The sequence below is a fragment of the Macaca mulatta genome, chromosome 6, assembly GCF_049350105.2.
Source record: "Macaca mulatta isolate MMU2019108-1 chromosome 6, T2T-MMU8v2.0, whole genome shotgun sequence".
NCBI classification, from domain to species: domain Eukaryota; kingdom Metazoa; phylum Chordata; class Mammalia; order Primates; family Cercopithecidae; genus Macaca; species Macaca mulatta.
This window is the reverse complement of record NC_133411.1, coordinates 140,853,179-140,877,611: the sequence shown is the minus strand read 5'-3', so window position 1 is coordinate 140,877,611 and position 24,433 is coordinate 140,853,179. Positions and strand designations below refer to the sequence as shown.

The following is a 24,433-nucleotide window of genomic DNA, read 5'->3' as shown; positions in this document are numbered from 1 at the left end:
TCCCATACTGAACATAGACTCTTGTCCCAATTACACAATGTTCTCTACATGCTGTTAGGAATGCAGACAAGCAAAAACCCAGGCTACAACACTAATAAATTATATCTTGGCATTTGTATCTCCTTTTTAAAAGCATAGTATTAATTTTAATAACAAAAGAAGTTGGATAGATGGTTTGCACTTACCAGAAGTCTTTATGTGATAGTGCTTCTGCAGAAAGAGAAATTTTTTTTTGAAAAGTTAAGGATATTAGCACTGTCAATTTTTCAGTTTTTCATTTTGACAGTAAAGGTCAGTTACTACTACATTAAATCCCTGTAACTAAGATTAAATTTGATTTCGATTGTGTTAATGTTTTCTTTAGACAAATTAATTTTGTCATCAAATGGTGATTTCTAAACTTACTTAAGTAGAACTTAGATGACATCTTATGTAAAAATTGAGCATGCACAAAACATAAGAGCAGTGCTACTCAGGTTGGTTTAGGGCTTGAGCCAGAGCTTCTACACACACACTCTTACTCCTAAGCACCTCACCTCATCCTCCCACCCTTCTCCATCTCCTTTCTACCCTTACCTATCTAAACCCCACTTCTACACCATCCCTGGCAGTGGCCTCTGCAGATCACCTAGTTCTCAGTGCACTATGGTTTAAAAACGTCTCCCTTGGGATCTGTTTGCAATAAATATTGGGTCTCCTAGGATGGTTTATGTTTGGTAACAACAAATTAGGAAAAAAGTATATTCTATAGGATACAAAGAATAGCAGCCCTATTCCTTACTGAATCTGTGCTTCTTTGAATACCAAGCACACTGAGAGAGTTTTCAGACAAAACCCTTTTTACAATAACCATATCTGATTTTGAAACTCTTTTTTTTCCTTTTTCTGATTTTGAAACTCTTGATGATACATATCTCTAGCCAAGGTTTCCAGCTATTTAAGGTGATATCTATCTTTAGCCATAGATGATACCATAAAGATGATGCCCATCTTTAGGCAAGATTTCCACCTATTTAAATTGGATGTCCAAGTAGAAATCCCCTCAAAAACAATCTTCCCATTTCTCTTGGAGAGATCTCTCCAAAATGTGTATTCAGTCATACCATTGCCCTAACTAAAAATCTTCAGTATCTTACTATAGTATTTGGAATAAAATTTGCGCTCCTCCATAAACTGGCTCATCTACCACTTTAGCTTCATCCCTCACACTCTTTGCCTCTTATGTAACAAGAAACCACTTAGAGTTCCTTTTTCACACTCTGCCATTTCTCACTCCCATGGCTTTGTTTCAGGGTTGCCTCTGCCTATGATGCCCTTCTCCACCCACTTTTTCCCCTCTGCTGGTTAACTATAACCCATTATTTAACATCCATCTGATTTGGGAAGTCTTCCCTGACTGCCTCTCCCTCTCCCCTCCTATGCCTGAGATGGATGCCCTTTATCCCATGCATACCATACTGATAATTGCCCGGTGTTTCTTTGTCTCCACTACTGGACGTGAATGTGCACTCCCTAAGGGCAGAGGCATTCATGATTCCTCTTTGTATCCTCAGTGCCTGGCATAGAGTAAGCAACTAATTCATTTCTGTTGACTGGCTAAATGAATGAATAGGAAGGAAAAAGGTTGGCTTTTAGATACGTAAAATGGGCTGAAGTGTTCTCAACATAATTTTGACTTAGCATAAGGTCTGTATGTCAATATATCTATTCTCATATGCCTGTTTGCTTTTTACCATGTATACTATGAATACTGTGTTCTATTCCTGTTAAAAATGTATTCTGCATTTGGTTTTTAGGTTAAAGCCATTCACATCCATTCTGACATGTTCTCAGTTCAAAATGGCTTGCTGACACCAACACTAAAAGCTAAGAGACCTGAGCTGAGAGAGTACTTCAAAAAACAAATAGAAGAGCTTTACTCAATCTCCATGTGAAGTTCAAGGAAAGTTCTTCTCAGTATAATGGACTGTGTAGCAATATTATAGTTATTCTTGAAAGTAATGAGTCAAAATGACACATCTGAAAATGAATAAGCATCTGATTTTATGACTGAGCCTTTTCCTGTCCCAAGAGGTCTTTAACAATATTTTCTCTATCATCAATGAGTACACTTTATTTTTATTATTAAAATGATATTGTAGCGGGCTGCTAAAAATATCACAAATGGCAATGTAAAAATCAAGACATTTTCTCAAGAACTGTGTACCACTAAAAGTAATATATTCTCAATGTTCACGGAACTCCTATTAAACATAAAGGAAAAACATAAGTGATATATTGTACTTAATTATTTGTGAAATAGTAACCAGATGCAGCAAATATCTAGGCAGTGCGGACTACCTCATTCAATAACTGATTGTCAAAATCACAATTAAATCAGACTTCAAAAATTAAAGCTAGGTGTACAGAATCATGCTAAAACAAAACATGATAACTCATAGTCTATGTAACTTCAGATTCTTTAAACACGACAATCCATATTGTCATATGTGAAAGTTTTCTATCTGATTTTTACTTTCATTCATGAAAAATGCAAATTCAGAAATTCTTTTTTTTTTCTTTTTGTTTGGAGACAGGGTCTGCTCTGTCTCAAAGGAGTGCAGTGGCTCAATCATGGCTCATTACAGTCTCCATCTCCTGGGCTCAAGCGATCCTCCTGTCTCACCTCCCAAGTAGCTGACACTACAGGTGCATGCCACCACACCTGGCTAATAGAAAATCTTTTTTTTAGGTATTTTGTTCAGGCTGGTCTCAAGCTCCTGAGCTCAAGGGATCCTCCCGCCTTGGCCTCCCTAAGTGCTAGGATTACAGGCATGAGCCACTGTTCACAGCCAAATTCAGATATTATTGAAACACATGTCATATTTATATAGTAACTTACAAAGACCTTTCAATACGTTTTCTCATTTATTAAGCTCATTAAAATATTCAGGAACTATCTAGAAAAAATATAATGGAAAACTATTCAAGGATAGTATGTATATGTTCATGGACTTCTTATCATAATGAATTCTAAAAGACATCTGTTGACTCTACAATGAATGGATCCTTGAGGAAGACTTGGGAGAAGAAACTCAGAGTTATTTCTCAGGGTAGGCAGCAATTAATGTACCTATATTCCTTGCTGGGGTCTTCTAGTTTTCCATTCCCAATGTGCCCACGCTATGCCTGGAAACCCTATATGGTTGTAATTCTGAACAATTTCACTTTTTTCCAGTAAGAATATCAGGGCAGAAGGTGGGAAGGAGAGGATATTATTTCCAGGGAAAATAGTTTTTCAACAATATAACTTGATAAACCTCTTTAAAATGCCCCAAGAAAACTTTTTAAGTCCATAGACAAAGAAATACTACCTAATGGCATAATTCCATTCTTAAAATCTTTAGAAGTGCCCAAGTTTACCCACCAAAACCTCCTTTCTTGCATTATGTATTTAGACCCACCCTGTATTGGGGCGTCAACAATTTCATATAACTAAAGTCCAGATACCATGGACAGCAATTAAGTGCCAAACTATAGATTGTGCCTCTGAAAAACGAATGGATCCCAGGAAGCTGTTTTTCTTCTGTAGAGACAGGACTCTAACAGCATATGAACAATCCATATGCAATTCGTGTGTTAATTTAAAATATACATGCTCAGTGTTTGTAGTCTAGAAGCTCCTTTCCCTTGGAGCAATGCCAAGCAGTTTGCAAAAATAAATGCTGTTAGTTAAAAACCTCATAATCACATGGGCCTACTGAATAAATATGCATCAGTGATTATATACTTATATTTCAGTCTTGTCAAAAGTGAATCACAGTTTCATTTGATGTATTTACCCAGTCTTTTTATCCAGTCTTTCTTGGGCATATTCTCTGAAGACCCACTGTTGCACTTCTAAATTTGACATTTAAGAAATGAGCTAGTTCTATACACACTGATTTTTAAAGGCGTTTCTGAATAAGCTAATACTTAAAATGTCCAAAGTCGCATCTGTATAGCATTAGATTTTTATATTTAATATATATTTGACTAATTAAAAGTGAAAATTGTTACCTGAACTGGATATTCATACTATTTTAAGGGCAAGTTGCTTACATTTCAATAACAACAAAAAAAGAAGCTGTTTCTCATTGTCCTCCTACTCAACTAAAATTTCATAGTTGACTTTAAGCCCAAAAGAATTTTGGACAATGTGACATAAACAAATAATTTAAAACTTATTTTGTTTTATTTATACTTTATAATAGATATGACTGATTATGGACAACTTAAGATTTCTTCTTTTTGGCCAGGCACAGTGGCTCACGCCTGTAATCCCAGCACTTTGGGAGGCCAAGGCGGGCAGATCACAAGGTCAGGAGATCAAGACCATCCTGGCTAACACGATGAAACCCTGTCTCTACTAAAAAAATACAAAAATTAGCTGGGTGTGGTGGCGGGTGCCTGTAGTCCCAGCTACTCGGGAGGCTGAGGCAGGAGAATGGTGTGAACCTGGGAGGCGGAGCTTGCAGTAAGTCGAGATTGTGCCACTGCACTCCAGCCTGGGCCACAGAACAATACTCCATCTCAAAAAAAAAAAAACAAAAAAAAACAAAAAAAAAACCCAAAAAACAGATTTCTTCTTTTGCCACTTAAAAGACCTTATATTTCTAGATTTCCAGGTCTATGTGGAAATCATCACACTTGGGCCAATAAATGGGTTAGTTGAGATGTGCTGAGAAAAGTAAATAGTGTACCCTAAATATATTGCATGTACATTTATCTATTTCTCTGTTTAATGCCACTTAATTTTGTAAGAAATGAGAAATGAAACCCTATGTATCAATGGAAAAATCCTTCTTGCTTCAGATTTCCCAACTTTATTCTGGAGGAGAAAAAAATTTGTATTTCTCATTAACAAAGATAGAAAAAGGTGTTGTACTTATGATAGTCACATTCATATTGGGCATCAGATCCTATTTAAGCCTAGAAGTATAATAGAGAATCAGTTCCTTAAGTGTAAATATGTTCTTAAATGTTTGGCCTTTTTATCTGTTATTCAAATGTATTAGTAATTCTCGTATTTTGCAAACAGATCCTTTTGTGTATATTATAAAATATATACCAAATCTGTTTTTCCCTTTGCTGTGGAAGATGTCTTTATATAATATTGAGACTTTCCTTGCAAATGGGAGAGGAGACTCTGGTCAGGTATAGTATGTAGGCCTAACCCCATGTATTAGGAACTCACAAACTCAGAAATCCAAGGATTAAACATTTTATGTCTCCTTCATTTACACAAGTCATGCTTTCATTCTAAATGTAGTTAAAACTACAAGTATGAGAAAAAAATAGAACTTTCCATTGGAATTTTTTACAATCAGGTAATGTTTTAGCAATTTGAAATCAGCACTTAATTTGATTGTATTACCTATTAAAGAACCAATAACCTTTCCTTTTTCTGCAGTAAAGAAAATGAAATATCCTTTATTTTCCAAATGTATGAAGCACAAATGTGATATAGTTATTTAAAATATAAAATACTTTAAAATGAATGTAAAGAATGGGAAAATATATTTTTGCATGAAAACAGACTACTTACAAATGTGCTATCTCAGGAAAAAAAAGAATGAATAACCATATATAAAATTGGTAAACTATAAATTGTCTGTATTTCCTTGCTGGTTTTAATTTTAAGGAAGCATTTACATGAAAAGAAAAAGGGATCCTAGTAGTCTGAATTTCCTCTCAAGTATGCTAGAAAACACTTTCTGTGAATTTACAATTAACTGCAATAAGAAGTGGGTTAGCATTCAAGTAAGGTCAATACCCCAAATGAGAAGCTCTTCAGTTAGAACACATTATTGGTTGTAACACAGAAGCAGTAGATAAATATTTGAAATATGAGCATTTCTAAACTTGGTCCCAAATGGAAAGGGTTTCATGAGGTGACGGTGGCTTTTAAACATTCATTTGACTGATTATTCTAATTTACCTTGTTAAATCACTGCAACAGTTGCATGGGGGAAAATGGATATTTTTTGAAGAATTGCTTATTCTACTTTCAATTTTTAAAAATTGAGGGGATTAAAATATTACTTTTTAAATATACATAAAAGTACCTTAACTGTAATTACATTTTCAGTTGCTTTGTTATAATAGCATGTATATTAAATATAAAATGCATTTATGAAAATTTTTGTAAAAAATAAAAGATTTTTCATTTCTCAAAGTTGCTTATAATTACTATTTTATATATTTATATAATATAATCCCCTCATGTGAATATATTTGGTAATTATCAATCACAGTTAGTGCTTATGATAAACACAGTAACAAGCTACATTACTAATCAGTATACTTTACATTCGTATTCTACGTCCTCTGTTAACGTTCCACAAACTCCAAGAACTTATGGTCCATCCAGAGAAGAGCTCCTTTGCCCAAGCCACTGTTGGAATTTTTGCTATTGTCAGATATCGCCTGGATTTAAATCATTTTTATGAATACATAACAAATAACTGTCTTCAAATTTTCCATTATGGTGGCCTTTAAAATACCATTTCCATGTCTTTTACTCATATTCAGAATAATGGATACGATTTCTTAAAATGATGAATTCTGCTGTGTCCAAGATATGCAGATTCTGCCTTCTCCATATGTTTGCTATCATCCATTCCTCCCTATTGTCACAGCTATTAGTGTAGTTTGTGCCACCCTTATCTCTTTATGGAATATTACAGTGCTTTATTAACTAGCCTTCATGTTCCCACTCCAGCATCCTCAAATTTCGCCATCCACATTTCAGCCAGGGCAATCTTTCTAAATTGAAAATCTAGTTATGCCACTTTCCTGCTTAATAGTCCTTCAGTGACTTCCCATAGTTTCCAGGATAAACTGCAAACTCGCTGGTTCAGCACACAAGGACTAGCATCTCTTCTACTCCCTCCTCCATGGAGCCTCGGCTCCAATCATACTCATTACTTTTTGTAGTTTCCTAAAAGCATCATACTTTCTTGTGCCTACATGCCTTTATACATATAGTCCCTTTCTCCTAGAATGCCCTTTCCTCTAAGTCCCCTAACTCCTACCACTCATCTTTTAAAACTCAGATTCCAGCATCCTTTTCTCTGAGAAGCTTTCCACGTGGTTGATTGGTTAATGATCCTTTTGCCCCACCCCCACTTAGACTGAGTTGCTTGAAGTTTTAGGCCCAGTGCAGCTCTGGCTGATAGCAGATGCTAAAGAAATGCGTATTGAAGGAAAATCCCCTTGGTCCTTTTTCATATGTTGCATAGCATTAAGACTGCAATACCTGAAGGTACATTTCCTCTATCACTGTAATTTATTCCATTCTTGTCATCCAAGCAAACATAAACTGGTTTGCAGTTGGACTCCCATAGTTCATGGATAGCACCACAAAGATGCTCAGTGGGTTACTCCGTAAGAAAACATCATTCAAAAAGATTTCCTTTGGGCTCCGGGGAATCTCAAACCCACAAACTGCCTGTTTCTCCAAAAGATTTATTCAGAAATCTCTTTGACATTTGTTTTCCCATGGAAGTTAATATCTCCATGACTGTTCTGAGCCTAGTCACATCCACCATGTGTTGAACTGAAATGCTGATTACTGAGTTCTGGGTCTAGGTATGGAAGCAGTGCAATGGGGAAATGGAATAAGTTTGAACACTCATGACTGAACACTTGCACTGGTGTTTGCAGCTTTGGAAGTGGAGTAGGGGGAGATAGATGACTGAATTTGAGCTATGTCTGCCCTACCTCATCCTTTTGTAGCAGACACGTTTCTTTCCCCCTTTATAGGTTGACTCTAGGTGAAGTATCAAAGAGACCAAGTCTGTCTCTAGTTCCTTCACTTCCCCTTGCTACCAAGGAATTCAAGCTCCTGTCTTTGCTCCCCCTACTTTTCTCCTAGCCATGTGTTAGGAAGAACGGGAGTATGACAGGTGCAGCAGCCAGATGCCAGGAGAACCATGTTCCCTATGCCAATCGTCTGTTTTAAATAGCTTCCCTACACTCTGGTTCCCTCAGTGGCAAAATGAGGGGGCATCTAGATCATCTCTAAGGACCCTTTTGGCTAAAGAAATCATATCAAAGTTTATTTCTGGTTTTGAAATCATATATATTAATTCCCACAAACCTATGGGAATTACTTGATGACACATCAGTGAATGTAATTCAGTATAGTGAGACAGAGTTCTAGGGAACAGGACCACAAAATGGCAGACCAGCTTTTGGTTTAACCTTTTTTCATTTTGCAATGTTTCTTCCATTTCTGGGCCTAAGGCACCCCAGACTCTAGACCTCCCAAATATCATTTAAGAACTCTGAGTTTTTTCACAATAGCCCCCAAAGAGAGAGGGGGGGAGCATAAAGGCCTGGCTTGTAAACTAGAGACTGCCTGCCAGCATATTATGGACATGACTAAAGAAAGGATGTTGAAAGATGATAATTATACTGCAGCAAGGCTGTGAGATCCTTAACTGAAGGACCATTTCCGATTCACTTCTGTATCTCTAGGACCTACCACAGTGCTTAATACAGATTAAGGTGTTCAGTAAATATTGATTCAGTGACTGAAAACACTAGGTAAAACCAGGCAAGAATGCCTACCGTCTGTTCTTTAGAAAGCTAGATTTTGATGATTAATTATCTAGTAAATTGATTATCACAAATGTTTCTATGAGCAGATTTTAAATAAAATATTCGGAGTGATTATATTACAAAAATACTGTGGATATATATGTGCTTATATTTGCACATACAATATTGAGGTGTTACAGAAAAATCTTTGAGCTTTTCACAGTTTTCTCTCTTCAAACTGCATTTTAAATGTTATCAAATATTTCCACTTTTTAGAATAAAAAGATGCTTATTGTTACATGCATAGTATGCTCATCTGATGTCGCCAGATGGTTCAACCTAGGGTATGGAGAGAAAGGGAGGTAATTCCAACATGTCTCTAGTTGTCAGAGCAGAAGAGTTTGTTACCGAGCAATCAGTGGGCTCATGGCCTGATGAATGTAGAGGCTAATACCATGGCACTGACTTTTGGGAAAAGAAAAGCTTTATTGCAAGTGGGTTGGCAAGGAGACAGGAGGAAATCCTCAAATCTGTCTTCCTAAGCTGGGGTTTGGGTTGGTTTTTATTAGCATAGGGTAATGAGACGTGATCTGATTGGATCTTGTAATGAGGTGACGCTGGGAGGCATGATCTGACTGGATCCTGCTATGCGATGAAGCCAGAGCTCAACCTGGTTGGATCCTGCCATGGCATATCTGCTTCTTAATTCAGTCCCTCCTCCTTGATCTGAGCACTTGGTTCCCCTGTGGGTGCATGCTTAGTTCATCTAGGCATGCTCAGGTTACATGACCTGAGGATTCATGGCAACTGAAAAACAACTCGCAATTTTGTTACATAAAAGTTGAAACAAGGCTGGGCAAGGTGACTCACATCTGTAATCCCAACACTTTGGGAGGCCAAGGCAGGAAGATCACGTGAGGCCAAGAGTTCAAGACCAGCTGGGATAACATAGCAAGACCCCATTTCTACAAAAAAAAAATTTAAAAATTAGCTGGGCGTGGTGGCATGTGCCTGTAGTCTTAGCTACTCGGGAGACTGAGGTGGGAGGATCACTTGAGCCCAGAGTTTGAGGCTGCAGTGAGCTATGATTGTACCACTCCCTCCAGCCTGGGTGCCAAGCCAGACCCTGTCTCAAAAAAAAAAGAAAGAAGAAGAAGAAGAAGAAGAAGAAGAAGAAGAAGAAGAAGAAGAAGAAGAAGAAGAAGAAGAAGAAGAAGAAGAAGGAGAAGAAGAAGGAGAAGAAGAAGGAGGAGAAGGAGAAGGAGAAGAAGGAGAAGGAGAAGGAGAAGGAGAAGGAGAAGGAGAAGGAGAAGAAGAAGAAGAAGAAGAAGAAGAAGAAGAAGAAGAAGAAGAAGAAGAAGAAGAAGAAGAAACTGACTGGTCTAGTGCAGCAACAAGTTGAGGCCCAGGGCACAAGGAGGAGAGTCCCTATGGAATCTTCTACCTTAACCATAAGGATACCCAAATGTCTAGAGATGGCTCCTGGACATAGGCTAAGGGATTCTGTTTGTCGTCCAGAAGCAGCCTCCTAGAGCCCGGGATCTTCAGAGGCTTGGTTAGACTCTTAATTACCATAGCCTCCCAGTAAGTTGGAGGCCCAGGGGACTGAAGTTGATACCTCGGGGAGAAGCTCCTCGTCACTTTAAGGTGCATTCAGTCCTCTTTGTGACCTTCCTGCACTGAGGCCGACCCCTCACAAGACTGCCTGTGCTGGTGGTCTAAAACTCCATTACTAAGGCCTTATGCAGTGGTGATAGGCAGAGCTCGCTCAGAGGAAGTGTTGGGCCCACCCAAAGGAGGGAAGGCCTTTACTCCTTCATGCCCAATTGAATTAAGCATGCAGCCACAGGGGAAACCTAAGTGCTCAGACCGAGGAGGAGGGGCTGAATTAAACCTTTTTCAGGACGAGGAAGTTTTTTTCAAAAAATTCCCTTTTCGCTGGAGTTCAGGGAGCCTGCGCCAGCGGCCCAGTAACCACGGGGCCCCTACAGGAGGGCTGGACGGCTGCCGCGTTCCTCCGTTTTCCCAGAAGCCTCTGCGCGGCCTCACGGACATAAAAAGGCGGGAGCGAGGCCCAGCGGCTCCAGTTCTGGGGCTTTTGCTTTCGCTGGGTTAATTGCTGTGGGGCTGCTCTGCGGGCCTCGCCTGGACGCTGACTCCCTGCGACTTAGCCCTAATCCTCAGGAAGGCAGGCCATCGAGGGTCCAGAGGCACCCAAGGCCTGGGGGTAGGGTGGGATAGCAATGTGGCCGCTACGGGTCTATACCCGCAAAAAGCGGGCGGGTCAGAGGCTCAATCTCACCCCGACGCCAGACCTAGGCTCTCCCGCGAACGCGGAGGCCCCACCAGGTACAGGCTCAAGGCTCGCCCACCGTAAGCTCAGCCAAGCTGCCCTGCGGGATGGTACTGGGGACGGGCGGCGGTGCTAGGCCTCGGGCCCCGGGTTTCTTGCCCTGAAACGTGCCGCCCTCTCTCAGGTTCGACGAGAAAAGGCAAGGTGCACGGCTTGTCGAAGATTGCAGAGAAAGCGGAGTGGAGCAGGCAGGGAAGTAGCGGCTCTGGGCTGCCCAGGTATGTAGGCTGGAATAACAGCCCCACCCTTGCTAGCTGCCTCAGAAACCTTCCAGCCGGATTTTCTGCTAGTAGCCTTTTATTCTAACAGTCAAGGAACAAAACAAATACAGTACTCTGGTTTTGCTCTTCTAAGAACATGGACCCCAAAATTTGACTTCAGGAAGATTTATTTTTAAAAAGGGGAAGGCTTGCCAATTTATGTAAAAGGAAGTGAGATAAATTGGTCGCTGAGCTGTAAGATTGTTCACTGCATTTGGGTTTTGGTGCAAGTCACCACTCTGGTCCTTACTTCTTCCTAAAGATGTCCCTGAAGAGCCTTTCAGATTCTAAACAGTCTGAACAGAGATGTGGAGAGCCAAATCCAGACGGTGCAAACTAATTGTGTTGTTTGTTAGCCCTCGCTTAAGAGTTACAGGAGAGAAAAGTCTGCAAGAAAATAGGTCTAGTGAAGACACCCAGGATGAGAAGATTGCACCGTTGAGTGTATGTATGTTTCTCTTTTATTCCTTGGATACACTTAGTGTAGAGACTATCAGTACCTGATGTTATCTCCGGATGAAATAATAAAATGGGCTTTGTTCAGTAGATGTTAAATAGCTCGCCAGTATTTTTATAAACACTGATGTGTATTTAGACAGGGCCTTGAATTTCTGACTTGGGTAGATTCATAGTCATGCATTTTTGTTTTTCTCTTTCCCTTGACACGTTTTTGGAGAAACGTCCATAATTGGTGAATTTTCTGTATGACAAATACAAAATGTTACTTAATAACTCCTTTTATCATGTTTTCCATTTGATTTTCCGTTAACAACTGGAAACATTCATTACTAAGGGTTTACAGAGCATTCTAATGTTTATTCATTAGAATAGTTTATAACTTCTTGATGTGCTGTATTTAATATGAATTCTGTAGTATATTTTAAAGCTGTACAGCACTAATTTAGGGAAACTCAGATTTTAAAACTTGCTTGTAACTCATCTCACTTTAACATTAAACTTCATAGTCAAGTTCCTTTTTTTTTTTTTTTTTTTTTTGGAGACAGAGTCTTGCTCTGTCACCCAGCCTGGAGTGCAGTGGCACAGTCTTGGCTCACTGACTGCAGCCTCCGCCTCTCGGGTTCAAGCGATTCTCCTGCCCCAACCTCCTGAGTAGCTGTGATTACAGGCGCGTACCACCACCCAGCTAATTTTTGTATAGAGGAGGTTTCTCCAGGATGGCCAGGCTGGTCTCAAACTCCTGACCTCAAGTGATCCACCCACCTAGGCCTCCCAGAGTGCTGGGATTACAGGCATGAGCCATCGCACCTGGCCAAGTTCTATTTTTTTTTTAACTTAATATTTCTTTACGACATGTTTTTGGGGGAAGGCAGTTTCAACACAAGACATTTTTTAAAAAGGCTTTTAGCCCATGGTTTAACAGTGTAAAGTAGTCCTTGTAGAGTATTTATACTATGAAAAAATAGTGTTTTGAAAGTTTCTTCAAATTGTTATATGTTTCTGTTCCTTTTTTTCCTGTGCTTGAAAAAAAATTACAAGTTGTCTTATTGTATATCCCCATACATTAGTCTTCAAAAATATGACTTTTAGTGTCTTCATAGTGTTTTGTCTTGTAGATAGATATACTGTAATTTGTATTACTGTTTCCCTGTGGTTGGGAAATTGAGATTGTTTCCTAGGTTTTGCTGTTATTGATCTCCAGACATTCTGTTACAGAAGTTTTTTGTGTACCTCACATTGTTACCCTAAGATAAATACTTTGTAGTGGATCACAGGTTGGATCATGCTTCAAGTTTTTTATTTATGTTGATAAATCAGCACCATCTTACTGGAGACTTTTATATATATGTGTGTGTGTATATGTGAAATAGATAGATAGATAGATAGATAGATGAAAAGTAACATGGTTTTTACTTTTCATTTCTTGAATGCTAGGGAAGTTGATACTTTTTTTCCTCAAATTATTGGCCATTTGTACTTTTTTGTTAAATGTCTATTAAATATTAAAGATAGTTATGCTTTTCTACACACATATATAACCAGTGTTTCCATATTTGTTTACTTGCCTTTAATTTTATTTCTAGTATTTTATACTTACTAGTCTTTTCTTTTGATTTATATATTTGCCTCTATAGATGGAAAAAAAGCCCCTCCCCACTAGGGAACCAGAAAAACATTCACCTCTATCTTCTATTTGCTGTCATCCCACAGTAGTTAGTTGACTAGCATATTGTTGATTACAAGATGTGTTCATAGTATTATAGTTTAATATTTATTTTTAGATTTAATATTAAATACCAGATTACATCTGAACAATAAACTGAATGAATGTATTATATATATGAAACAAATACAAAGTTGATGTTTTCATTTTTCTAAAATAAATCAATGTACAAGATTATAATATAGAAATGGTCAATCTCATAATTTTGCTATAGCTTTAATTCTTATTTCACTTAGGAATCAGTTACTGACGACCTCCAGGTTGATAGTAGTTCATCAAATAGTGAACTAGTATCAGGTAAGACTGTCAGATGTGAACTCCCTCAGCTTTCTGTCTTTCCTCCAAACATAAGCATCCATCTGTATCTGTCCTCATCTTCCCATCTCAGTGGAAGAGGTATCTTTTTCCTACTCCAAAGTGAATCCTTCTGACTGTGCTATAGATCTCATCCTTAAAGCCTTTAAGCACATGCCAGTAAATGTGAAATTACTTGTGATAAGTACTATAAAAGGGATTGACTTGAATGTGATTAATTTGAGTTTATTTAGAGAAATTAGGGAAGACTTCCATGAGGAAATGGTAATTGAATTGAGATCTGAAGGAGAGTAGAAATTAACTATGCAGAGATGAGTAGAGAGAAATTCAGGCAGAGGGAAGCTCTAACATGGGACTAAGCATTATGCGTTGAGTAACTGAAGAAGGTTGGTATGACTGCAGTACAGAGAGTAGGAGGAAATGTGAGTATAAGACAGGATTAGACAACCAGTTTGAGGCCCTGCATAGCTTTGTCTTCCATATCAGAAATATTAATGTTTATATTTGGAGCAGCAGAAAGTCATTGAAGTCATTTTAATAGAGAATGATATGATCATTTTAGCTGCAGTGTGGAAGAAGGACTGGAAAGAATCAGGAGTGTAGTTAATAGGCTGTTCAAGTAGTTTAGTGGAGAAATAATGGCGCCTTCTAGGGTGGTGACGTTGGAGATGGAAAGAAGGGTGCTGATGTGATGGCTATTTGAGGTAATGAGACAGGATTTGGCAAATGAAGAGTGAAGGAGATGGAGGTGTCAAAGATGACTACTATTTCTGGCTTGTATAACTGGATACAAGGTAGTGTCATTCACTGAAAGAAAAACTGGTTTGAGGAAAAGACTGAAAATTCAGTTTTTAGTATATTAAGTTATGAGTGCATTTAAGATGGCTAAGTAGCAATATCCACCAGGTAGTTGGATATGGAGGGCTGGAGATAGAAATTGGTGAGCCATCTACATATCAGTATAATCAAAGTTATTTTGAAAACAAGGATGCCACCAGCACATTGGAAATATAGAGGAATTCTTAAAAGCAAATGAGACAAAATTGATGAACATATCAAGAGCAAAAAAAAAAAAAAAACACAAAACACTGCAGAGGTAAAAGTATCCTAGAAATACTCTAAACCCTTGATCAGTAAATGCAAAAGACTGTAATGAAAGAGATCTTGGCCAGGCGCCGTGGCTCACGCCTGTAATCCCAGCACTTTGAGAGGCCGAGGCAGGTGGATGACTTGAGGTCAGGAGTTCTACACCAGCCTGGCCAAAATGGTGAAACTCCATCTCTACTAATAATACAAAAATTAGCTGGGCATGGTGGCAGGCTCCTGTAATACCAGCTACTTGGGAGGCTGAGACAAGATAATCACTTGAACCTGGGAGGCGGAGGTTACAGTGAGCCAAGATTGTGCCATTGCACTCCAGCCTGGGGGACAAGAGCGAGGCTTCGTCTCAAAAAAAAAAAAAAAAAAAGAGATCTTGAAGGAATTGTCAAGGTGATGGATTAAGAACTACATTTGAAATATCTGGTCCCTTTTTCATTATCCCCTTCTTATATTGGAAACTGTGGCAGCTACCAGTGCCTGCTGCCAGGAGAAAACCCTGAGAATTACTCCCAAGCAAAGTGAACTATCAGGGGGGCTGGCTTTTAAGGGTCAAATGTTGGGGCTGAGTTGATAAACAGAGGAGAGTCTGAAGTAACTGCATATTGCCACAAGGATAGCAGAGGAAGAAAAAACTAAAAGAGGTAGTCAATTCTTATGTTTGTTAACTGCATAATAAAGTTAGTATGGCTCTCTGAACCATGAGACTTCTGATACAGCAGACTTCCAGTGTGGACACTGGCCAGACAGGGCAGTGCCCCCATGTAACCTACAGTATGTAAAAAATACAGGACATCCCCACCTAGAACACAAGTTCCCAGAATGTCTTATCACTCTTCCGAAATCTCCAGAAGCAAGCCACTGTTTCAGAATTTTTACTTACTGCCATATAAACAGATTCTCAGAGACATGAATAAGGCAACCAGGAATATCCAGACTTTTGAAGAAAACCAGTTCCAAGGAAAAGAGGCAACAAATGCAACAAATAGAACTAACATTTGAGGAAATGGCACAAAACTAAGTATCTCTAGATACAAGAGGCCACTGAATCCATAATATAGCAGGCTGCTATGAAAAAAATTATAGTCCCTGGGAACTAAAAATATTATCAAATTAAAAACTTAACCAAGGAGTCTAATATTGGAATTAATTCAACTAAAATTAGTGAGCTAGAAAATAAGACTAGAGGAATATTTCCTAGAATGCAGTGCAAAAGGACATAGGAGGTGCTCAGGAAATGCTTTTCTCTCCTTCCTCTCCCTTCTTTGCCTTATTAACTTTTTCAAAAATAAATTCAGGAGCCATTTCTCCTGGGAAGCCTCTTCTGACTTCTCTTTTTCTAGGTGACTTGTTCTATCCTGGTAGTTCTGTGGCACTCTGTATACTTCTGCCAAAAGACTCAAAACCACAGTGTAATTGTTTTTGTCTGTCTTTAACTCTTGAAAAAGAGGAAAATGACTCTAAAGCCACTGAAAATTAGCACTATCTTTTATCTTCCTATCCCATGCTTGGAATACAGTTTCAAAGATAATACAGGTTCAAATAATTGTTGAATGTCTCAAATGCTTGTTGGATGGGTCTTGTACTCTATTTAGAGAAAATACCATTTAACCATAATCAGCATTTTCTAAAATCATAGTTTAAATATATGAGAAATGTCCTTGATTACTAGGTTTATCAAGTTGACATGTGAAAGGTATAAGGAAATAGAAAATAGAAAATAAACTGTCTCTAACTTACAAACTACTTGTATTCTAAAAGTTCATTTGCTGATATTTGAAACTTGAAATACTTTTTCCCACAATAAAACACTGTGATGGGCTAAGTTTTGAGCAGCCCACAGAATTCTAGTTAATATATGATTTATTGTTTTAATTCTACCTTGGAATCTAGTAACTTTATAACACGTTGAAAAATTAATTAAGGATTTTATATTTAATGTTGAAGATTGAATACACATTTCTCTTTTCTGAAACCCTACTAAAATATCAATAAAGGCATAAAAATGTTGTAAAGCCATAGGTTCAAAGAAGAGACCTCAGCTGGCAAGAGATAATTAATGAAAGTTTGGAATCTGGAAGGTAGATTAATGAATTATAATTGACCTAACAGATCTTAAAAAAAAAAAAAAAAAAACTGAAAAACTAGGTGTCTAGAGTAGAGACAAACCAAGAAACAAAGTGATTCAGGCTAAAGGTTCAGGAATTAGAGGCATTACATATTCTTGGAGGAAATATTTAAAATAAGATGTTTTGGAATCTTCAAAAGTAACAGTTAGATGCTTTGATCCTTTCCTTAACACACTGTGGCCAGGAAACTATGCTTCTTCCCACCCTGCTAGTCTAAGACATTGAAGCAGAGGGTCTGGATTCAAGGATATTGTACTGAAAACTAGCAGTGGCCGGGGAGGAAAGGGAATTAAGTGAAAGTCTGTATATTTTGATGTGAAATCCCCAGACCCATTATGCATTCAGGCAAATACACTCCAACTAGAAGATTAAAGGATTCCTCTTTTGGAAACTTCTGTGCCCAGGAAAAGACTGTGGAATCTGCGTTCTGGTAGTATGGCCTGGTCCCCGTCTAAATACTCTTCAGTAAAATCCACTTCTTCCTATGCCCCAGTTATGATGCCATTTTGGTACCTCATTCTTGAACATTCAAGAATTACCAGACATTTAAAGTAAACATTTAAAATAATAGATACTAAATAAAAGAAACTTGAAGGGCAACAATACAAGAAAAAGAAATCTTTTAAAAAGCCACAGTTTCATTAATATCCTCAGGATGTTGAAAGAATGTTGTGTCCATGAAACAAGTGCAGTCTCCTATAAAAAGCATTCAGAACAAAAAATTCATTAAAAAATAAAAATATGAAATCAGAAAACATTCTGTAGAATTGGATGATAAATTTAAGGAAATATTCCAAAAAGTTGAACAAACATGAAAGAGAAGATAAAGGATAGAAATAGTGTCAGTCGGGACACAACTCCATAAGTCTACAAAAAAACCCACTGATTGTACACTTTAAAAGGGTAAGTTTTTGCCAGGCACGGTGGCTTGTGCCTGTAATCCTAGCACTTTGGGAGGCCGAGGTGGGTGGATTGCCTAAGCCTAGGAGATCGAGACCAGCGTGGGCAACACGGTGAAACCCTGTCTCTACTAAAATACAAAAAATTAGCCGGGCTTGGTGGTGTGCACCTCTAATCCCAGCTACTCGGAATTTTTGAGGCAGGAGAATTGCTTGAACCTGGGAGGCGGAGGCTGTAGTGAGCCAAGATCGCACTATTGCACTCTAGCCTAGGCGAGAGAGTGAGACTCCGTCTCAAAAAAAAAAAAAAAAAAAAGGGTGAGTTTTATGGCATGTGATTATATCTCAATAAAGTTATTTTAACAAGAAAAATAATTAGAAGATGAGTCCAATGATTCTAACATCTAAAAAACAGTAGTTCAGACATTATAAACAGAAGGAAAATTATTAAACACACAAAGCTAGAAATTTTCCTAGAATTAAAAATGTTCATGAGTCTATTTACTGAAAGAGCCATTCAAATTCTGAATATGAACAGAGATACTGAGAGCCAAATTTGGACGGTGCAAACTGTGCTCACCCCAATAAGTGAAAAAAAACCATACCAAGTTACAACATTATGTAATTTTTAAATCCTCAAGATAGAGAAATTTATTAGTTTTCCAGAGAAAAAATAATCAATTGCAATAAACAATCAAGAATATCAATGGCATTGGACTTCTGAAGAACAACTCCAGAAGGTAGAATGTGGTGGGGAGAAAAATGTATTCAGAATTCTGAAGAACACTGATTTTGCAGAGTCAAGATGGACTCCCATTCAAGAGGTGTCCTGGATTTCAACACTGATTATGCCATCTACGCACCAAGAAGATATGGAAAGGTATAAGGTATATTACTCATATAATGAGCCTTTCTGGGGAGAAAGATGACTCCAAGCAGGACTGCAAATGACTTGAGAATGAAGGGGAAGGAGACCTGGCCTGGAGTTTTCATGATGTTTAGAGGATCGGACCAGGTTGAGGTTTCCTGTGCATGGTTTGAACTTGCTACCATTGCCAAAAGATGGACCACTAACGCTGTCTTGTCACCCAGATGTGAGGTGGAAAGGGGAAGAGGGAACAGTGAGGTTTAAAAGCTGTCACACATCAAAAAATTGAATCAGTCTCTTAAATATACTAACCTAGAATTCTTACCCAGCCAAACTGTCACTCAAGTGTTAGGATAAAGGAATTTTTAGACACATCTTCTTTGTACCTTTTCTCGGAAATGAAGCAGATGTTCCAAGAAAACCAGGAAATAAATCAATAAAGAAGAAATCATGGGATCTAGGAATCAAAGGCTCTTATCTAATACAGGAAATATGTGAATTTCTTAGGATAATGGTAAAGGGAACTCCTAAGAAGACAACTGTGTAGGATGTATAGAGGACAAACAGTCCAAATTTGAGCAAATGGATTGAGATCTCCAATAGCTATACTTTTTTAAAAAAGAAGAAAGAAGAAGAGGGAGAGAGGGAGGAAAATAAAAAATAGATAACCTGGTTTTTTTAAAAAAGTATTTTAAAGTATTTTTAAAGTATTGAAATTTAAACTCTTGGAAAAAGTTGGAACAAGGCCGGTCACCATGGTTTACGCCTGTAATCCCAGTACTTTGGGAGGCCAAGGTGGGTGGATTACTTGAGTTCAGGAGTTTGAGACTAGCCTGGCCAACATGGCAAAATCCCATCTCTACTAAAAGTACAAAAAAATTAGCCAGGCTTAGTAGTTTAGCAATAGTAATCCCAGCTACTCAGGAGGCTGAGGTGGGAGGATCAGTTGCGCTTGGGAGGCAGAGGTTGCGGTGACCCAAGATCCTGCCACTCTGCACTCCTGAGTGACAGAGTGAGACTCTGTCTCAAAAAGAAATAAAAAAAAAAGTTGGAACAAAATGGTACTTAGTATTAATACTTAATAAAGTACTTAGAAAACAAATTTTAAAATTAGGTAACAAAGGAAAAGAAATTGTAGCAAAAAGGTGATGAATGTGGCTCACAGTATAGGGCTTGGCTATGAGTATATTTGAATAGTCATAATAATAGAAACATTGAATGCATTTAATTTAGAAATGTAAAGGAGGTGCCTATCAAAAGAAACCATTAATAGAGTTGAAAGGAATTGTCTCTAGAGGGTAGAAAATTATGATGGGGAGATATGAGACAAGAGATTTCAGTTTTTGCTATAAGCTTTGTAGAACTATTTGTCAGTTTAACAATGAACAATTTGATAAAAATATATTTTTTAATTGCATTTACATTTCTAACTTGTGACACCAGGGACAGCCTCCCACTGATACAATATTAACATTTATTATTTTTTCTACTCAACTACCCAGATGGTGGGCTTTCCTTATTTATGCCCAGCTCCAGTTCTGGGGCTTAGTGTTAAGGATAGCTCAGCTATGAGGGGTATTCATTAAATTTTGAGGAATGGAAGGCAGGATAGATATAACATGTGGATGGGAAGGATGAAGACAGTGTGAGAAGGATAAAAGTTAGCTAGGACAGGGACAGGACACTCTAGGGCAGTTGGGGAAGGGAAAGCAAAGGATGCTCAGAGAGACAGCCTACTACTCTGACAGTTGAGGATATGGAGAAGGATGGTAGATTGAGTCAGTCAATTTAAGTGTTGCAGTGGCGGCTGGAGAAGATGTCCAGGTAGAAAACAGTTCTCATTTTTAACAAGGGAGTTGGCATAGGAGAAAAAGTTGCGGTGAGGTCTTGGGAGGAAGGACAAAGAGGTAGTTGTCTCAGGTAGGTAATGGATGAGCAGAGATAGGTGTAAGTTAGTTCCAGGGCAGGAAATAATAGGTTTTCAGAACAATGCTTCCCTGTGATCTCTTACTCACCACCCCTGACCCCCGCAACTAGTTTCTATCAGTGTTGATCTCTATCTTGTCATATTGGAAATGTTTAATAAATGCAGACTAAATATAGCAGAGCACATTTTCCCTTTTCTTACCAAATCTCTGGTTCTTCTCAACTTTTAGTACTATGTTCTGTCACCATCATTTATTGGACAGTTCTTCATTCTAGTCCACTCCCATAGGAATAACTTTAAGACCTCTGAGTCTGGGAAGATTCTCTCTTCAAATATATAGTCCATTTTCTTATTGAGGATTTGTTTTCTTATTATTGAGTTTTCACGGTTCTTTATATTCTGGTTTTTCGTGTTTTTTTTTTTTTTGTAGAGACAGGGTTCCACTATGTTGTTCAGGCTGGTCTCAAAACTCCTGGGCTTATATGATCTTCTCACCTTGGCATACCAAAGTGCTGTCTTTACAGGCATGAGCCACTGTGCCAAGCCAGTTCTTTACATTCTGGATTTCAGTCCATTTGCAAATGTTATCTCCCTATCTGTAGCTTGTCTCTTTTTTTTTTTTTTTTTGAGACTGAGTCTCACTCTGTCACCAGGCTGGAGTTCAGTGGCCAATTTTAATCTTGGTTCACTGCAACCTCCACCTCCTGGGTTCACACGGTTCCCCTGCCTCAGGCTCCCAAGTAGCTGAGACTACAGGCACATGATGCCACGCCCAGCTAATTTTTGTATTTTTAGTAGAGATGAGGTTTCACCATGTTGGCCAGGATGGTCTCTATCTCTTGACCTCGTGATCTGCCTGCCTTGGTCTCCCAAAGTGCTGAGATTACAGGCATAAGCCACTGCACCCAGCCTATAGCTTGTCTTTTAATAGTCTCTTTTGAAGGGAAGTTTTAAATTTTGCTAAAGTCCAAATTATCAGTGCTGTTGTTTTATGAATCTTTTTTAGTGTTAAATAAAAAAATTCTTCACATAACTCGGTGTTACAATTTTCTCCTTTTTTTTTTTTTTTTTTTTTTGAGATGGAGTCTCGCTCTATCACCAAGGCTGGAGTGCAGTGGCGCAATCTGGCTCACTGCAAGCTCCGCCTCATGGGTTCATGCCATTCTCCTGCCTCAGCCTCCTGAGTAGCTGGGACTACAGGCACCCGCCACCACACCCGACTAATTTCTTTTTGTATTTTTAGTAGAGATGGGGTTTCACCATGTTAGCCAGGATGGTCTCGATCTCCTGACCTCATGATCCACCCGCCTCAGCCTCCCAAAGTGCTGGGATTACAGGCTTGAGCCACTGCACCCGGCCTCTCCCTTTTTTTTTTTTTTAAAGAAGTTTTAGAGTTTTAGGAGTTACATTTAGATCTATGATGCATTTAGAGTTAATTTCTTTCCATGATGGAAGGTATGAGTGCAAGTTTTATTATTTTATTTTATTATTTTATTTATTATTTTATTATTTTGTTTATTATTATGTTGTTCCAGCACATTTTGTTTGAAAGACTATCCTTTGTCCACTGAATTGCCTTTACATATTGGTCAAAAATCAGTTGCTTATTTATGTGTGAGTCTATTTCCATGCTCTCTTATTAAATTATTTTAATCTATTTGTGTATGTGTAGGCTCATTGTTTTTTAGATGAAATAACTAGAATCACCCTTTCCTCGGCTAGTTAGCTTACAATTAGTGGGTTACTTATATATAAAACTTAAATTTTGCCTGGCCACGGTGGCTCATGCCTGTAATCCTAGCACTTTGGGAGGCTGAGGCAGGCGGATCATGAAGTCAGGAGTTGAAGACCAGCCTGGCCAACATGGTGAAACCCCGTCTCTACTAAAAATACGAAAAAAAAGAAAAAAAAATTAGCCAGAATGGTGGCACATTCCTGTAATCCCAGCTACTCGGGAGGCTGAGGCAAGAGAATTGCTTGAACCAGGACCCGGGAGGCAGAGGCTTCAGTGAGCCGAGATCGCGCTACTGCACTCCAGCCTAGGCTATAGAGCGAGACTCGGTCTCAAAAAAAAAAAAAAAAAAAAAAAAAAAACTTAAATTTTTGAGCCAAAAATCACAACTGACCCCAAAGTAGAGAAAAGGAGTAAGTTGTAAAACTTTGAAAAACAACAAAAGAGGATTATAACAAATTTATCACCATCAAAAATAGAATGATTATCCAAGATCAAATTAAAATAGTTTAAAATATTATGCCTTTTTAGTTGTATGTAGAAGCAGTTTTATGTTCTAGTAATAATATGTAACTAAGCATGTACATTTCCATACATTTCAATTTTTAGGATTTCACATCTGTTTTGTATCAAAACATTTATCCATTTTGTTTGTTCCTTTATTTTACAGGATTAAGTTTGCACCATGGTATGGCCAGTTCTCCTCTGAGCTATTCATTAACAGACTCTTATGCAGAATACAAGAGTTTTGAAGAGAGCTTTCCATCACCTGAACTGTTCAGAAAATCACATTATTTAGGTGAGAAAGTAATTCCAACCTTAAATTGCTCTACTGTAGAAATTACTCCTTTGTCCACAAATCCTCCTGAATAAATGTCCCTTTTGAGAAGGCATACTCCTCTTCCTCACCAACACCTCACTTCCTTGACCATTACCTGTTGTGTTTCATTCCTAGTCACATAGGACTAATAGAGCAAAAGCCCTCAGATCAAGGAAGAATGAAGAAATGTCATTTAGCATTTATATGTAACGCACATCCAATTATTAATCAATTTTGCACCTAATGAATGTGTACTTATTCCCTTGAACCATGTGTTATCTTTTTTTTTCCTGTACTTATCTTACTTTTCAGCAAATAACTTAAGTGTTAGCTAGGCCAACTCCCTGCTTGAATTTTCTTCACAAATTAAGAGTTACTTACATTTATTATACATATAAATATAGCCTTTGGTTAATGATGGCAGATCAAATACATGCCTTACTCTACAATCTTACAATGGCAGAAAACGGCTTTTTCTTTAAAGTAATACACTCATAAGGACAAAGATAATTGGAAAAAAGAAAAGTACAAAGTTTGGAAGGTTAATCAGATGGTCTGATGCAGCAGACCTAAGAAAGCAGAGTCCTAAACCAACAATGTGAATACCCCAGAAACAAGCCAGTTTGCACTATAGTGTCACAGAAAAGCTCATAATTTGATTGTGCCAAATACTTGTAAATAGATGTCAAAAACATGAAAGATGTGGTTAACTGCTCCTTTCCTGCTCAAAGGGAGCCTGTAGAGTTATTCTTTAGAATATTTTGAAACAGGGACTCCAGACTGGAGAATACTAGGTACTGTTAATAGCAGGGATACTGTGGTATTTTGAAATGTCAGTCTCAATTATTCATTTCTCTGTAGTATTATTTACCCTCATAATGGGTGGAGTGTACTTTTCTACTCTCTGGCTTTGGGATTGGCCATGTCACTTGCTTTCTGCAACAAACACAATTTAAGAAAAGCTTTCAAATTGCTTAAGTGGTTGGGCTTGTCTTCTTGCACTTTTGCCATTATCATGAGAATGTATCCTAATTAGCTTCTGCCTCTCTCATGGTACCCCAGAATGAGAGTAACAGACTGGAGCAGCCCAGGCAAACAGCTCACTTTAGAGAGCTGCCCCAGCTGATCTGCAGACTTGTAATCTGAGTTACCTGAGCCAACTAATAGACATGGAAACAAAAAATAAATGCTTTTCATTTTGTGCCACTGAGATTTTTTGGTTGTCAGCCAAAGCTGACTGCTGCAGATAATGTACTGAATTTGGAAGAGGAAATTAAGTAAAAGT

At 38.2% G+C, this 24,433-nt stretch overlaps 2 protein-coding genes across 17 annotated transcripts in view; both read left to right on the top strand.

Moving 5' to 3' along the window:
• ACSL6 (acyl-CoA synthetase long chain family member 6) overlaps positions 1-2,264 on the top strand; it is a 218,147-nt gene extending 215,883 nt beyond the window's left edge. For all 16 annotated transcript variants that reach the window (XM_078005145.1, XM_078005147.1, XM_078005155.1 and 13 more), the window contains one exon: positions 1,797-2,264. In XM_078005145.1, the coding sequence (XP_077861271.1) occupies positions 1,797-1,934 (138 nt within the window). In that variant the 3' untranslated portion in view covers positions 1,935-2,264. The remainder of the gene's footprint in view (positions 1-1,796) is intronic.
• An 8,386-nt stretch (positions 2,265-10,650) lies between these two features.
• Positions 10,651-24,433, top strand: part of MEIKIN (meiotic kinetochore factor) — a 126,889-nt gene continuing 113,106 nt past the window's right edge. The window contains exons 1-5 of the mRNA XM_001097685.5: positions 10,651-10,914; positions 11,043-11,136; positions 11,535-11,622; positions 13,597-13,657; positions 22,999-23,127. Coding sequence (XP_001097685.4) covers positions 10,809-10,914; positions 11,043-11,136; positions 11,535-11,622; positions 13,597-13,657; positions 22,999-23,127 — 478 coding nt within the window. The 5' untranslated portion in view covers positions 10,651-10,808. The remainder of the gene's footprint in view (positions 10,915-11,042; positions 11,137-11,534; positions 11,623-13,596; positions 13,658-22,998; positions 23,128-24,433) is intronic.